Source organism: Notothenia rossii (assembly GCF_949606895.1).
Source record: "Notothenia rossii genome assembly, chromosome: 2".
NCBI lineage: Eukaryota > Metazoa > Chordata > Actinopteri > Perciformes > Nototheniidae > Notothenia > Notothenia rossii.
This window is the reverse complement of record NC_136904.1, coordinates 61,086,405-61,103,033: the sequence shown is the minus strand read 5'-3', so window position 1 is coordinate 61,103,033 and position 16,629 is coordinate 61,086,405. Positions and strand designations below refer to the sequence as shown.

General features: G+C 41.6%; 1 protein-coding gene and 1 long non-coding RNA gene across 5 annotated transcripts in view; both read right to left on the bottom strand.

Moving 5' to 3' along the window:
* Positions 1-16,629, bottom strand: part of LOC307029174 — a 690,427-nt gene that overhangs the window by 623,262 nt on the left and 50,536 nt on the right. The window lies entirely within an intron of this gene.
* On the bottom strand, positions 45-8,527 carry LOC307030502 (sterile alpha motif domain-containing protein 3-like). Of its 3 annotated transcripts, XM_079666981.1 has the most exons (6): positions 8,273-8,527; positions 6,894-6,933; positions 4,248-4,387; positions 3,618-3,750; positions 2,410-2,562; positions 45-1,427 (listed from the first exon to the last, which is right to left on the bottom strand). In XM_079666981.1, exons 4-6 carry the CDS (start codon positions 3,741-3,743, stop codon positions 1,122-1,124), a joined length of 585 nt encoding a protein of 194 aa, XP_079523107.1. In that variant the 5' UTR covers positions 3,744-3,750; positions 4,248-4,387; positions 6,894-6,933; positions 8,273-8,527; the 3' UTR covers positions 45-1,121. The 3 variants fall into 3 exon arrangements, with proteins under 3 accessions (XP_079523107.1, XP_079523106.1, XP_079523105.1); XM_079666980.1 differs by lacking the exons at positions 6,894-6,933; positions 8,273-8,527 and having other exon boundaries at positions 4,248-5,663; XM_079666979.1 differs by lacking the exons at positions 3,618-3,750; positions 4,248-4,387; positions 6,894-6,933; positions 8,273-8,527 and adding an exon at positions 2,760-3,301.

Here is a 16,629-nt window from a genome sequence, read left to right as displayed (position 1 = left end):
CAATAATCCAACAATCCAACCATCCAACGATCCAATCTAACAAAAGTAAAAATAAATCTCCATGAATTCAAGGCTTCATGGGGTGTGTAACTGATAGAAAATAAGTCCCTTTTTTGGGTGAACTACTCCTTTAAGACAGTACCAACACATGATGTCATCAAAATGGAACATTTGTACCAGAAAGCTTTTTTTAATAGCCTTGCCTTGTTCTTTCTTACCATCTCACTGTGGGCAGTTAATCATACTACCATAATACTTGATGTGTTATCTATTATTTAATGCATCCTATTTAGGCAATCATCAATACTCAAATATATTTTGCATTGCAAGTTATAGAAATTTAAGTCGACATTTAAGTTTTCATTTTGATGACATCTTAAACAAACGTGTTGGCATTCAACAATGTGCAGCCAGTTACAAATAGAGCAATTAACTAAAGAATAAAAAAAATGCATCAAAACATGTGCAATTCTAAATAATGCATCGCAAATAAGATTAAGTAAACACTGAAGTTTCACACAGTGTGGATAAAACCTCAGTGCAACAAATCCACACTGTGTGTGTTACTGTCCCCCAAATAAATACACACCGTGTGTGTTACTGTCCCCCCCAAATAAATACACACCGTGTGTGTTACTGTGTCCCCCAAATAAATCCACACCGTGTGTTATGTGTCCCAAATACACTGTGTGTTACTGTGTTCCAAATACACTGTGTCGCTATACCCAAAATCCACAGTGTAAATATCCCAACAAATCCACAGTGTGTGCCCTTCCAAAGTGGCATGTAAACCTGCACAAGTCATTAAATTGTCAAATGCAGTACACAATCTACAGGATGTCTAACCAAAATAACAAAATATAGAGTCCATTTCTCATACCAAGTTCACATTTTGTTTGTTCAGTTGAACTTGCATTTTCTACTTGAGTATCAATATTTACACTCTGCCTTAAGCTTACACGGGCTTCCTCAAGAGTCTGTATCTCAAGCCATGTAACAATACACAATATTGCTGTGTGCAGTTCTCCAACAATCAAACTTAAATGGGAGTCCATTTCTCAGTCCATGACTCCTCCAATGTCCATCAAGTTCAGGGTCAATGCTTAAACTCTGCTTTAAGCTTACATGGTCTTCCTCAAGAGTTTGTTTCTCAAGCCATGAACCAAAGCAGTGCAATGGCCTCCACCAATGTCCATGAGCACCTTCTGAATGACTTCAAATGTGTACCTTATGCCTTTGGGATAGTCGATGTTGAGTGCGTAGAGCAGACCCATCAGCAGTGACACAGCTGTTGGAAAATCACTGACTGATGGAAAGATGATTTCTTCCTCGATGACCACTGCGAAACTGACAGTATCATCCCCGTCTGCCACTATGAGGATGCCCAGCATCATTCCTCTTGTCATGTCCTCCTCAGCATCTGTGGCCTAAACAAAGTGGAAAACGTGATAAAATAAACCTTTATTGATTCTGTTGTTGTGGCCACAACAGCATTAAGCATGAAACACACCAGTGGTTCCTAAAAATTTTATCTTAAGACACACTCCCGGGGACCCAAACTAATGAAAATAGCTGACCTACAATCTCACAACACTTCACAAAAAAAAAAAAAAAAAAAAATATGAGCTGTTGAGTACTTAAAAACCAAATTTTTTAAGGGCTTTATTAAAAAAAGAAAAAAAAAATCCCACCCAGTGTGAAATGAGCGGTGCTTTCGATGAGTTCATTTATACTCCTAAGCTTGGACACTGCCATCGAGGCCATGCTGGTACGGACATACACACAAAGCCACATGTTGGAGCGGTTAGCGCTCAAAAATGAAGTAAATATTTTGAGGAAAATTGGAAACAAAGAAAGGGCCTTTTACTCATGATTGGTCCCAACCCACTGTTTAGGTCCTAAAATACAGGATACGTACAAGTAAGGGTAAGAATGGGGGCCTGATCTGCACTGACGGAAAATATAAATATAAAATAAAATATACCTGAACTTTCTTGTAAAAGTTGGACGAAACCTCTTTGAGGTAGTGGGGGATCCCCATCAACACAACAGTCCTTTTCCATTGGTTGGAACACTAAAAATAATAGACAATACACAACCAATGGAACAGCTTCAGTCAGATAACATCAGAATAGAGTATTTAACAGTAAATAAATGATAAGTGTGTGTGAGTGTGAGTGAGAGCTGCAGACAAAATTGGAAAACTATAAAATTGAAGCTGATAAAGCGGTTCTTTCTCCTAATTGGAAGACACCATTGACCCGTGTGAAAGTACATTTGCTGTTTATAAAGAGCTGGAGAGACAGGGACTGGGAGAAGCCTGTTACTGAACCAACGCTATAGTAACATTTACTATAAGAACTTTTTTTAACAGAAAAACAGTGTAAAATATCACGTAAGCATACTTACATCACTATCCAGTGTTGTCAACAGCTTCTTCAGCTCCACCACACCAGGCTTGGCTTTGTAGATATCAATGAACCTCTGCAGATACTTGTCAAGACCAGCGAAGAGGCAGCCTTTCAGGTCAACAGTGGTGAGGCGAGCAAACTCTGCTTCAATCTAGTAGGCATAAAAGAAGCAAAGAACAAGCCGAGGGATTGGCTGTAAATTCAATATCACTGATATACTGTATGTATATAACTGTATAATCTTCATGACAGCAGACATTAGCCATTGTGTACAACATATCTTTCTATTCTTAATCAGCCTCCAATCTGATCTTCCTCAATCACATTTGAAATAGAGAAGTACTTTACCTGACGTTCAGAGAACAGTGCTGGCCATTTATCTTTGATGTCAGCCACAGGTGGCTCATCCTCTAAGATTTCCTTTCTCCGCAAAGAGAAGGTGCTGGTCATCATCGCTTGAATTTGCTTCCAATCAACCTTCCTCTTCTTCATTTCTGTGAGCATTGCTGTCCTTTCTTCGTCAAGGGAGTGTTTTGTTTTTCCTTCCGGGATGTCTGGCAAGAAGTTGACTTCTGATTTTCTAGCCCTCTTAAGAGTTCTTTTCCCAGATGTGCTGGATGACCGTGAGTTGAGTGAGTTGATCTTGAGCTCTGGGCATCCAGCCTCTCGGAGCTTTTGTCTGAAGTTACCCATTTTAAACTTTAATCTAAACGTCCAACAGTGCCATCCAGCGACAGACCCTGGTTCCCTCAGACATGGATGTTTTTTGATGAGCGCTTGCGCCACCAAAGCATATTCCTCATGTTGTGGGTATGGGCTATAGGCATAAACCGCTTCTGCTATTTTTTCCAAAATGTCTGATTTCATGCATTTGGAGATATCAAGAAGGGTTCCATCTTTCTGGAAGGCTTCATTTCCTTCCCTTAACCTTAGCTCTGTATCAAACGCAAAAGTAGCGATCTGAAATGACTGAGGCAGGTGACGACTGCAGGTGGACTGGACTCGACTGGGGCTCGACTCAGGGGTTGTGGTTAAGCTTGCAGTGTCCAACGTTGAGTCTGTATGATAATAAAGTTCTTCTGTATGAACTTGGAGTTCTTCAAGAGGATGACTGTACACTTTTAAAGTCACTTTATCTTTAGGGAGATCTGACATGTTACTCAAGTTGCAAAGCTCGTTATTGAACATTGAATCTTGAAATTGTACCCTCAAAACTCCTTCCAATCCAAGCTTGTTTTTGAGGATCAAGTGCAGGTCATCAACCGTGTCGGGCATGTTCTCAATGGTGACCCTCCGAATGTCCTCTTCGGTTAGGATGACACGCAGCAACATGGTGAATCTAAAAAGAACAAAACAAATATACATTTTCTTATAAACAAGGCAAAGTAATGATCACATGTCATAGTAGAACCCCGACCTAGTAAGTAATTTAACCACATGAGGCCTATATCCCAATATTGGGAACATTCTGTGTAAATTACAGATCTACAAGCTCACTATGTCTGACATGTTGTGAGCTTGTAGATCTGCTATTTTCGGTGAAGAGATTTAGTGTAGATGGGAAAAGGACGGGGCTTCAGTCAACTAAGTATGGGGTTTTGCTGTAGGAGAGTGCAATGCAAGGCGTTGTGGCCTTGCCGTAGACTATCAATTTAAGATTTTGTTTAAACCCTGTTAAGATGTAAAGAAGGTTACTTTTTATTATTTAAAAACAATGGTAGTAAAATAATGAACTATATAAAAGTATAGAACATAAGGTAGAGTTGTTAATGAAACTAAGGCCTATAAGACAATTATTATTACTTAAATTATCCTGAAAATAAGCAAAAGGATTACCTCAGTGTAGCAGGAATGCCTTGGGAGAAATCAGGAGTCTGCCTTGCACCACGTAGGCTGTCAGGGGGACGTAGTGGTTCAGCTCTGCAGGGTCGACCACAACCAGTTGGGAATCCTCAGCACTGCAAACTTCATAACATCTATAGTGGTCCAGGTAACAACCAGAGAAAGGTTGAAGAACAACGAATGCCTTGTTGTCCACTATCACAATGTACAGGACTTGGCAGAAATCAGGGAGTCCACTTGTGCTTCCAAATGATACAAACATCCCCTTTACATATTTTGTTCCATGTATTAAGGCTGTTGTGGCAAGTGATATAGTGGTCAGATGACTGAATTTGTGCTGAATAGCTAGTTTGACTGGGAGGGGCACATTTTCAAGGGAATTGTGTGTTGTCCTCTCTACTTCTACTGCTGGCTTGAACAGGCAAGGCATGTCAAAATGGTATGCCAACATAAGCTGGTGTCTGTTGGCCAGAGACAACACAATGTTCTTGAAGTTATTAATATCACGAACAGCTTTCTTGAAAAAACTGTGTTTTGCTTCGAAGCGAAATGTCCAGAAGTCAACCACAGGTCCAAAGCAACGAATCAGATGGGGATAATGCTCTAGAAAATGATGTTTGGGTTTGAGTTTCACATCAGGAAATACATCTGTTAAAAGTTTCCTATGTTCAAAGATCTTTGCTTCTAGGTAACAGATGCTTTCATCTGTAAAAGCGGACGATGCCAAGATTTCAACAATGTCTTTCAGTTCCAGAATCAGAGACCATGCATCATCATTTTCAGGGACATCATCACCAATAATTAATGGCAACAACCTTAACAGAGTCCAATTCTCGTGGCCATTTCCTCCTATGGTTCCAGACAAATGAAAATTTACAGACATTTTTTGAGGACAATTGGTTTTGTCAGAGTACTTATAAGGGAAGTACTGTATGGCAGTATTTAAATTATCTAATGTGAAATATTTCCTGTCAATGAATTTTTTCAAACACAAACACAGCTCAAAGGGTACAATGCCTTCAAATAGGTCGTGCAAAAAGTCAGGTGGAAACCCTGTTATACAATGAAAGTATTGTAGTTCATTTAGAACACATTCACGTTTTACACCATTTACACTTTTCAAATTTGTGTTTTCTTTAAGCTCAGACAGGTTCAGGTTATGTGACTCTATCGTTCTCAATACAAATGACCCACTTCTTACAGAACAAGTTTGAATATCTTTTCGACTTGCAAGGCAAAATCTGCAAAACTTGTCCACATTAAAGGACTCCTGAAAGCCAGCAAATGAATGTGCCCCCAAATTATCTGATGAAATGTATAGCACTGTGCCTCTGACACTGGTTCCTAACCTGTCGATGTAAATTCCTTCCTTTTCAAGCAACTGTAGGTCTCTCAGCAGTGGTTGAACAATTGGACCATAACCACATTTTTTAATATCTTGACTTTTGCATAGGGCAGCCAGATATATAGTAGACAATGATGATCTGTCTCTTACAGGCAAATTGCCAATTATCCAATAGATTGCACACAGCTTATGTTTCTTTCTTGAGGTGCCTAAAGGGTTACAGATCTCAAAGTCATCAATATACGAGCCCAAAGAAATACTTAGATCTTCACCATTAACAAGTGGATTTTCTTTACAGTACGATGCATCAAAAAAAGACTTATACTGGCCAGATGGTGATTTTCGGTTTTCTTCCAAAACTCTGTCAATTACATCACCCCTATTCAATAACGCTTGAAGAACACGCAAGATTGGCACATAAACAAATGTTTTTTTTGATGAAAAATCTAAAACATATTCAACTGGGTTGATTAAACTGAAGTTTTCTTTGAAAAAAGATGACCTCCTTTTGTCAGTTGACAAAGACCCACCCTCTGAAAGACAGCTAAAATGATTTGCCTGGCACAAGGTATCCTTTACTAAATGTATAGTGTTTTCATCAATGGTACATCCATTCTGCCTTAATGCTTTATCAAGAGTATTTTTGTTTACCTCACTCAATAAAACACCAATATCCCTAAATTCTGTAACTATTTGCTGAACTGCAGTCTTTGAGACATGTAAAACAGTTTCCAATCGCAGAAGTAAAGACGCAAGTCTTGCTTGAACTTTATCAGAGGTATCCTCCTGCTCATTTACAATCTCATCCTCAGAACATTCTGCATCACTGACATCTGAAACCACTTGATCAGCCACAAGTTCCACGCCTAAATGTGTTTGAGTAATAAGCTCAGATTTCAAGTCTTGTAGTGTGGCATTGTTGTGAAAACGACTTTTATGCGAAGTAAAGGTAGTGTAATTTCTTGTTTCGTGAGAACAGTGATTAAAAGGGCAGGTAACTGTCTCTTTGTTTCTAAGATGTTTCCCAAGATGACCAAAGTACTGTTTTATAGTCACTGGATAATTGATGTCACACAATTGACAGTTAATTTTAAGGTTTAACCCTCCAACAGGTCCATGATGTGAAAGTCCATGTTCTCTTAAATGCTTATTAAGGGATTCCTGTGATCGGAAAACTAGCGGACAGTCACTGTAGATACAGGGCAAAGGGCAATTTCTTCCATGATGTCCATGAATGGCTCTATAATGTTCAATTATTCTTTTGCGATTTCCTGAGTAATAGGTACAAAACTTACAAATCCACCGCATTCACGTTTGGATCTTGATCATGTACACCTGGAAAAAGAAAAGTAAGAAAGAATTAGGACAGAGATATTACATGGTAGTTTAATAAGCATGTTATATTTTCCTCAAAGCTATATATATTAGTGCTGTCAAACGATTAAAATATTTAATCGCGATTAATCGCATGAATGTCATAGTTAACTCACAATTAATCGCAATTAATCACACACTTTTATCTATTCTAAATGTCCCTTGATTTATTTTTGTCCCATTATTTTTTTTCATTTTAATGCTCTTATGAACATGGAAAAGTGGATTGGCTTGCTTTATGCACATGTTTCTTTTATTAGAAGCAACATGCAAACAGGGCAGTACAAAATACAATTATAAAGTTAGACCATGGCTTAATATTTCCTTTTTCTAAAGTTTGCTGTGAACATAGCAGTCAGAAAACGTATTTCAGAAACAATGAACAGTAACAGTTAGGTAACCAATAAAACTGAAAGCTGAAAGCAAAGAAGTTGTAGGCTTACCTTTGTAAGCCTACAACTTCTTTGCTTTCAGCCAGCTACTCAAACAGACAAGCCTGTTGACATTTTCAGACAACAGTGAAGCTCGCTTCTTTTGCACAACATGCCCAGACACTGAAAACAACCTCTCAGAAGGTAGTGATGTTGCCGGTGCTGCTAAGTACTTGCGTGCAAGGCGGGCCATTTCTCTGAATCTTTTTATCATCCATTTCGTCGTATCGCGCTCGCCACTCACTCGAACCGTAACGTTAGCCTACTACTATTGGCCGGCTGCCAAACGGCGTGCCTATTGTCTTGTTTCCAGTCTAGCTAGATCCGGTGTGGTGTTGTAGTTTTTCTAACGTTACTAGTTGTTGCAACCAATTGCAACAGCATGTGAAAAAAACTACACACACAAATATATGTGTATATATATATGTGTATAATAAGTAAAAATTAAACGCATCCTATTAACTGTTGTCCGAAAAATTCTCCACCATGGTTTACTCATAGCCTATTTAGTGCACGTGCAACTCATTTTAACTATAGCAATTAAAAGTTTGAAGAACACAATTTTTTAATGAAATAAAAAAGACATTCTCAATACGCACACCAAACTGGGCAGGGGGTAATTTAAATTAAAAAGTCTGGGAAACAAACTAATCAACAAGTCAAACAGGAGGGAATGGCTGCGCTGTTTGCTAGCAGCTAGCTAACTCGGGCTGCTAAGCTGTTAGCTATTCCCACTGTGAATTTCACCAAAAGTTTTGCTGTTCCGTTTTCAATAAACGGGCAACACGGACGATAATGTAACCAATTAAAAAACGTAAAACATGTCTTAAATATTACTTGTAAGCTATCAATATAACATTTACACTCACCTTGTTAAAATACGATGTATATTCAGTCTCTGGCGTTGTTCCATCCACCGAACAATGCGCGCGCTTAGCAGGGAAGGACGCAAAACGTGCTACACAGCGTACAGCGTGATGACGCACAAGTCTATAACTTTTGTGCATTTGTCAACTCAACTAGACTCAACTTGATTTATCTTGTTAACATAACAAAGGGTCTTAATTGAGTCAACTTCCATGTGGTTGAGACGTTATCAATTAATTATTTTAAGTTAAAATGACTTTTTGCACAAATCTGTGTTGGATTGACAAGTAAAAATGAGTCATGATAACTAAAGAGCAACATTGGGTTTTACAGTGTACTCCTTGCTGGTAGAGACCTGGCAGCGCTTCATCTCACACAGCTGAGCCACATTTGGTTTGAGGGAGGAAGCAGTTGAAACCCTCAGTATGGCTTGAAGATGTGCATCAGTAAGTCTGGACCTGTACTTTGACTTATTGAAGTTCATGGTGGAGAAGAGCTGTTCACACATATATGTGCTCCCAAAAAGGCACATGGTCCGCTTGAACATCCTGGAAATCTCAGGGAAGGAGGGGGGCAATTCTCTCATGAACTGTCCAAGCTTGTCTGCTTTCCCATTCACTTCCCTGAACTTGGCTTTGAGCTCAGAATTGCACTGCAGGTCGATGAGCTCCATTTGAAGCACACCAGGGGCATTTTCCACATCCAAGGAGAAGGGGTCTGCAAACATTTGGAAAGTGGCTCTGTGTGTCTTGAAGTCTGCAAACCGCTGATCGAATTCCTCCTGTAGCTTCACAATGGCATCAATATACTTCTCACCACTGAATGCTGTGCCCCTGTCCATGAGAGCCTTGCATGCTGGGAAATGGCAGAGGTTTTTCTGAGGGAGCTGGGCTTTCCATAACATCAGTTTTGTAGAGAATGCTCTGACATTGTCATATGCTGCACTAACAAGCTGGCCCTGGCCCTGCATCTTCTTATTCAGAGCATTCAGCTCCTGCGTGATGTCAACAAGAAAAGCTAAGTCCATGAGCCATTTGGGATCACTCAGCTCGGGAACAGCCATCCCACCCTTCTCCAGCATGAATACTTTCAGATCTGTTCTCAGCTCAAAAAACCTCTTCAGGACGTTTCCCCTGCTCAGCCAACGTACCTCTGTGAAGTAGAGCACATCCTCATATTCTGACTCAATTTCCTCCAAAAAAGCACGGAACTGGCGCTGCTTTAAGCCCCTGGATCTGATATGGTTGATGCTTTTCACAACGACAGACATCACATTGTCAAACTTCAAGCATTTGCTGCAAAGGGCCTGCTGATGGATAATGCAGTGCAGAGCAATAGCCTCCTCCACACCTTCCTCCTCCAGTTTTCTTGCCACCAGCCCGTTTTTTCTCCCTGTCATTGATGGCGCTCCGTCCGTCGTAATTCCAACAAACCTCTTCCATGGCAGACCGATATCCGCAATGGCATCACACAGTTGCTGAAATATCTCCTGAGCGGTGGTCTCGCCATGCATTGGTTTCACTGTAAGCAACTCCTCTGTCACTTCAAAATTGTCATCAACACCACGGACATACATTGCGAGCTGAGCGGTGTTAGTGATGTCTGTGCTCTCATCAAGAGCCACAGAGTATGCACGGAAAAGTTTGGCTTTGTCGCACAGCTGATCATATATGTCACTTGATAAGTCAGAAATGCGCTCTGCCACTGTGTTAGCTGACAGGCTGATGTTTTTGAACTGACCCTCCTTTTCCGGACAGACTATACTTGCAGCCTACAACATGCATTTTTTTACAAACTCGCCTTCCGTAACCGGCTTTCCCACCCTAGCAATCATCTCACTCACCACATAGCTAGCATCGACTGCTAAATCAGCCTCATTGCTTCCTTTCTTGAAGAGATTTTGTTGCTTCCATAGAATTTTTTTTAGCTCTGTGACTTTTTTCTCTCTCTCATCTCCCAGGTATTTTGCATACTCTGCATGTTTAGTTGAGTAGTGACGTTTGACGTTATACTCCTTGTATACAGCGATTTTCTCTGTGCATATAAGGCACATTGCGTTTCCCCTGTACTCAACAAAAAAATATTCAGTCTCCCACTTCTCCTGAAATGTTCTGTGGTCATCATCGATTTTTCTTTTCCCTGAAAGTTTTGATGAAGACATGGCGATATATTTTGCTTCCACTCTGTGTCACTTTTGGATCACTCTGGATTGATTCCGCTGCGCGCATTTGATTGACGTGTGGCGGAGTTCCCTCGGAGGGGGGAGGGGCGAGGGAACTCCGCGCAGCAGTTCCCTGCCAGCAGCACCAGCAGCAGCGGGAAAAATAAAATTGAAATATAAATCACAAACGTAAACGCGCGGGCCAGATTAACACTATTACATGATATCAACAAAGGGGCCATGAGAAACTGGCCACGTCTGGCCCGCGGGCCTGGAGTCTGAGACACCTGATCTAAATGCTCTCTAGCAAACTTCAGACGGGCCTGGACATGTACTGGCTTAAGCATGGGGACAAGTCTGGCACTGCAGGATTTGAGTCCCTGGCGGCGTAGTGTGTTACTGATGGTAGCCTTTTTACTTTGGTCCCAGCTCTCTGCAGGTCATTGACTAGGTCCCCCCGTGTGGTTCTGGGATTTTTGCTCACCGTTCTTGAGATCATTTTGACCCCACGGGGTGAGATCTTGCGTGGAGCCCCAGATCGAGGAAGATTATCAGTGGTCTTGTATGTCTTCCATTTTCTAATAATTGCTCCCACAGTTGATTTCTTCACACCAAGCTGCTTACCTATTGTAGATTCAGTCTTCCCAGCCTGGTGCAGGTCTACAATTTTGTTTCTGGTGTCCTTTGACAGCTCTTTGGTCTTGGCCATAGTGGAGTTTGGAGTGTGACTGTTTGAGGTTGTGGATAGGTGTCTTTTATACTGATAACGAGTTCAAACAGGTGCCATTAATACAGTTAACAAGTGGAGGACAGAGGAGGCTCTGAAAGAAGAAGTTACAGGTCTGTGAGAGCAATAAATCTTGTTTGTTTGTAGGTGACCAAATACTTATTTTCCACCATAATTTGCAAATAAATTCTTTAAAAATCAGACAGTGATTTTCTGGATTTTTTTTTTCTCATTTTGTCTCTCATAGTTGAGGTATACCTAGGATGAAAATTACAGGCCTCTTTCATCTTTTTAAGTGGGAGAACTTGCACAATTGGTGAATAACTAAATACTTTTTTCCCCCACTGTATATATGCTATATACTCTGACCGTTCCACTTCCTGCCTGCCCGACCTTACGTTACGGCTGCGCCGCGTCAAAAATAGGATTCATCCTAATTTTAGAGGAGCCCTGCGCCAAGGCGCTTCTGGGACGCGCGTTCTGAGCCGTAACGCGCCGCGTCTGGTGGAATAGCACCCATTTACTAGAGTGGCCGCGATCGCCGTGAGCACCGCCCGGTAGGGTATGACGCCGGAGGAGGCCGGACAGCCATAACGCGCCGCAGACGGACCCGGCGGAGTCTAGGGGTAAGTATGCAACTTCACAGCTTGAGTCTATTTACTTTTGAAAATAAAAAAGTATACATTTATTTTATAGATCTTGTACAACCCTCAGCACTCACCCCTAGTTTCCACTGGGTCCGCCTGCGGCGCGTTACGGCTGCGCCGCGGTTTTGGTCCGGCCTCCTCTGGCGTCATACCCTACCGGGCGCGTTTCACGACCATTTCAGAAGCATTACGGAAGCGGAGCGTCGTGCATGCCGGCTCGCAGTTCTTGTTGATTTGGGCATATTTCCTGGACATTTGTACTTCTACAAGAAAGTAAGTTAAATGGTTTATTTTTGTGTCTATCTAAATCGTGTTTATTGTTGTTATTTCCTATTTTGTTGTGTTGTAGACTACGGACATAATTAATCAATCCATCCATCCATCTTCTCCCGCTTATCCGTGGTCGGGTCGCGGAGGTAGCAGTTCCAGCAGAGAGCCCCAAACTTTCTTTTCCCTGGCCACATCAACCAGCTCTGACTGGGGGATCCCAAGGCGCTCCCAGGCGAGCGAAGAGATATAATCCCTCCACCTGGTCCTAGGTATACCCCTTGGTCTCTTCTCAGCTGGACGTGCCTGGAACACCTCCCTAGGGAGGAGCCCAGGTGGCATCCTAACTAGGTGCCCGAACCTACATAATTAATAATAATTGTAATAGTCCAGTTAAAAACAACATGAATCAAAGATGGGTTGCTGTTTTTTAGTGGTAAAAAATGCATTCTTCATCATAATTATTCTATATAATTTACACAAAGTGCCTGTAAACCGAAGGAGAATGCTGGCCTTTATTCTCCTACTGGAAAGACTACAGAGGAGGGATGGGGGGAGGAGAAGGGTGGGCCGGATGCTGTCACCGTTCCACTTCCTGCCCGACATTACCTTACGGCTGCGTCGCGTAGAAAAATAGACTTCAATCGTATTTCGAGCGGAGCCCAGTGGCGAGACACTTCTGGGACGTAACACGGCGCGTCTGGTGGAATAGCACCCATTGACTAGAGTGGCCGCGATCCTTGCGTAACGCGACGGACCCGGTGGAAACTAGGGGTTAGAACTCTTGTAAGTATCTGTAATATTTATCTGTAGTGTAGTATTCTGACTCATACTGCTTACTTGATGATATGAAAATTAGGACTGTATTTCCTATGCACTGCTCTAATATCATTACAGCTACAAATCAGCTTAATGTCAAACTGCCAGACAGAAGACTTGCTCACGGATTGACTCTTGGCATGCTCCGGGAAAAAGCATTATCTGTGATTAGAAGGATAATTAAGTAAATATTGAAACTTTAACCACTCAGCGCAACTAGTGTAAAACACACTTCGGCAGCAGTTGACAGAGAAATAGAAAACAGTGTGAAAATATGACCACAGTGACCACTTACTTTTTTCATCAAACTAGATTCTAGTTTTGATGTTAGCTAGATACTTAGCTAACAGGCTAATTAGCTTCTTAATGTGACGGCATGAGAAGACAAGTGCGGTCCTCTTCCTGTCAGGTTACCTTATAACAATGTCTTCTGAATTCCAATATAAAACCTACCTATAAATAATAAAAAAGTGCATTCAACAAATTAAAGTATAAAAGATCAAAGTTGGGCATTTAAATGTTAAATATTATGTGCATGCCCTTTCTAATAGTGTTTTGTTTTGGCTGTAACAATGTAAATGTCCCCTCTGTTGGACCAATAAAGGTATTCTGATTCTGATAAGGGATTTCTGCAATTAGCTCCAAGATCTTGTCAGTTTAAGGATTATTGACACTGTGTACACGTCATTAACATCTCAGACAGATCCCATTTTCAATGCCTGACACAGGAAAAGCGTGTCTTCCCAGTTTCAGACAGAATGAAGGGCGTTATGTTTATTTTTTCATGAGACCGGACAGTTGCATGCTGTTCGGGGTCACAGGATCGACGTGGCATCTGCAGAAGAGGCTGTGAACGCTCCATTAACACGGAGGACGTGGCTGCCAGAAACACTTCCACAGAACCCGCGGATGGAAGCCAAGCAAGTAATGACAAACAAATTAGCCCGGGCTACACGGAGATGGAACCTGCAGATGTGTTCACCGGCCGCTCACAGACATAAAAGCTGTTGTGGCGGCCAGATTGAATTACGTTAGTCATTTGCACCGCAGCACCAGGGCCCCGTTTTCATCAAGACCAGGGCCGTCAGACAAAAGATCCACTTTATGAGCTCCGTGCTGAACATGGAGAGCAGATGCTAGGCAAGGTGAGTTGTACACACCTCAGTGACTCCTTAAGCCCTCGATCAGTGAGCAAACTGCTCGGATTTCAACCATTCTGCTGCAGCCGGCACTACAGCTCTCTATTATAAAGCTCATGGTGTGAAAACAGGTGTATGGATAACACACACCATTGTCCTGCCAGGTGGACAGTTAGGCCATGTCTGAATATGTCAATGCTTTCAGGATATCGCTTGAATATGATATATTTTCCAGACTGTCAACTAATCCAATTACAAAATCTGCTGTATTTGGGCTGCCGTATAGCTGATATTCTGCCCTTACCAGAATAGGCAAGTTTAAGGACTCTTTGAAAAGTGCCAAGCTCCTCCAACAATGCAACATAATATGTAAATAGGATAGGACATAAAACAATACACATTTTTGCATTACTAAGATGCTTTCCCCCTACTTCTACTTTCCTAGACAAGTTTCTCAGGACTAATTAGGCAAATAAAGCACCAGACCAAACCTAAAACCACTTTATGGCAGTATAAATTGTTCCTCTTAGTCACAATGTCATTATTTCATTACCATGAGCAGACAATGTGGTCACTTCCAGAAAAGCAGAAGGTGAGTCATGACAGGGTGAAAGAAGAAAACGGAAAAAAAGTGGAAGCTACTAGATGTGACACTTGGAGGTCACATATCACAAGTTTTTCTGCAGGTACCAATGCCTCTGATGAGGGAACGGGTGAGGCGGCACGCTGTGGCCCGCTCACACCTGGAGCTGACGAAAGGAGACGTCTGGGAAAATTAATGAGGTCAGCCATTTTGATCGGTTAACAATATTATTCCGCAGCGTGTGGGCCGGGCTGTTATCTGCCGGAGGAGAGCAGCACATGACATTTGCCTAATTAACTTGTGCCGCCGGTGACGAATCGGACCCTCACCATCAGTTTAAGGACCTGCTATTGGCAGGCTGAGCCGGTGCTTAAGTCATCATTAGAAGAAAAAGCCGTTGGCTACTTTTCCCGCAACCTGTCATATTAGAATTCCTTTTTATCTTTTGGCTTCTTTAGCAGTGGCAGAACAGCTGGCAAGGTTCAGGATGAGGGCAACCGAAAATATTACCTAGTCGCTGTATGTTCCTCATTGAGCTGTGCAGACAGCGCTGTGTCAATGCGGCCTGAATGATGATGAGAGAAGAGAAGGATTTGAATGACTGAATTACTTAATGATGAAACTTTCTGGAGAGAGAGAAAGAGTGCTCTGTTTCTTTATTCAATTGCGTTAATAAAGCAAAACATTATTGAACCTTTAGTTAATTTTCTTAATCAGCAATAAAAATAAATATTTAAATGTGTTACTTATGTGTTGTTTGTCGGAGCTCACAGTTTATTGAAAACCTTTTAAAATGTATTTTCATTTTTCAGTCTGCTGACACTGTTTGCTGAAGTGGGAAAATATGTGGATGCTCTTTGGAGAATGTAATGTTGGCAGCCTTTTCACATGCCACCATGAAAAAAATTCATAAACAGCAAAAATATTTACAATTTCAAAAGTGATTTAAAACAAAAAAGCAAATGACATTTAAAAGCACAATAACTTAGCTGTGGCAGCCAAACTTTACCTCAGTATATTTTAGTTGTTTTGCCTAGATTTGCACTGCTCTGAACGCAACAGCTTTAACCATCAATTGACCTAGCATGACCATGAACTGAAGTCCATCCATCCATCCATGCATCTTCTCCCGCTTATCCGTGGTTGGGTCGCGGAGGTAGCAGTTCCAGCAGAGAGCCCCAAACGTCCCTTTCCCTGGCCACATCAACCAGCTCTGACTGGGGGATTCCAAAGCGCTCCCAGGCCAGCGAAGAGATATAGGTCCAATCCCAAACCACTCCCTGGGTGCACCCAGTTCAGTCAGTCACAGAAAGTCTGAAGATTTTTTGCAGGGAGCTAAACGGCAACGTAGCTGCTTAATGTCTTCTTTTTTTTTTACATGTCTCGTAGTTGAGGAAAGGCCTATGTGTGGGTGCAGGACATAACCGACGGACCTATGAAGCTTACAGGAGGCAGAGGCTTAGATCACCGGACAACAGAGTTGGTAGCCGTGTGCACAGACAGGGTTAACGTTGGTATGAACAACAGAAGTGTGCCAAAACTCCGCCAACTGGCTGCAGTGGGAGACTCCCCTGTGCACATTCTGTGCCCCGCGCACACACTGGAGAACTGCGCAAAATCAGCTGATCACAACGTTCACTTCGACGTTCACGCTCTGTGGTCAAGCTGCTGCAGTTTTATTTAGAACAAAGTGGAGTAAAACACACAGCTGCAAACTTACTCAGGATGTTAATGGAAGAGTTTGAGACAGAGGTGGAAGAAGTACTCAGATATTGTACTTGAGTAAAAGTAGAAGTACCAGAGTGTTACTCTGTTACAATAAAAGTCCTGCATTCAAAATGTTACTCAAGTAAAATTAGAAAAGTATTATCATCAAAATATAGTTAAAGTAGCAACAGTAAAAGTAGTCATTGTGCAGATTGGTCCATTTCAGAATAATATATATGATAGGTTTTGTAATGATTGATCATTAAAGTGTTCTCAAAGCTGGTAAAGGTGCAGCTAATTTGACAAATT

Coding starts and splice junctions, on each gene's coding strand:
- LOC307030502 (XM_079666979.1), bottom strand. CDS start 3,278: ATGAAATCAGACATTTTGGAAAAAATAGCAGAAGCGGTTTATGCCTAT. Junction 2,563..2,759: donor CACTGTTCTCTGAACGTCAG/GTAAAGTACTTC, acceptor TATGCCTACTAG/ATTGAAGCAGAGTTTGCTCG. Junction 1,428..2,409: donor TGACAACACTGGATAGTGAT/GTAAGTATGCTT, acceptor CACTTTGTTTAG/GCCACAGATGCTGAGGAGGA.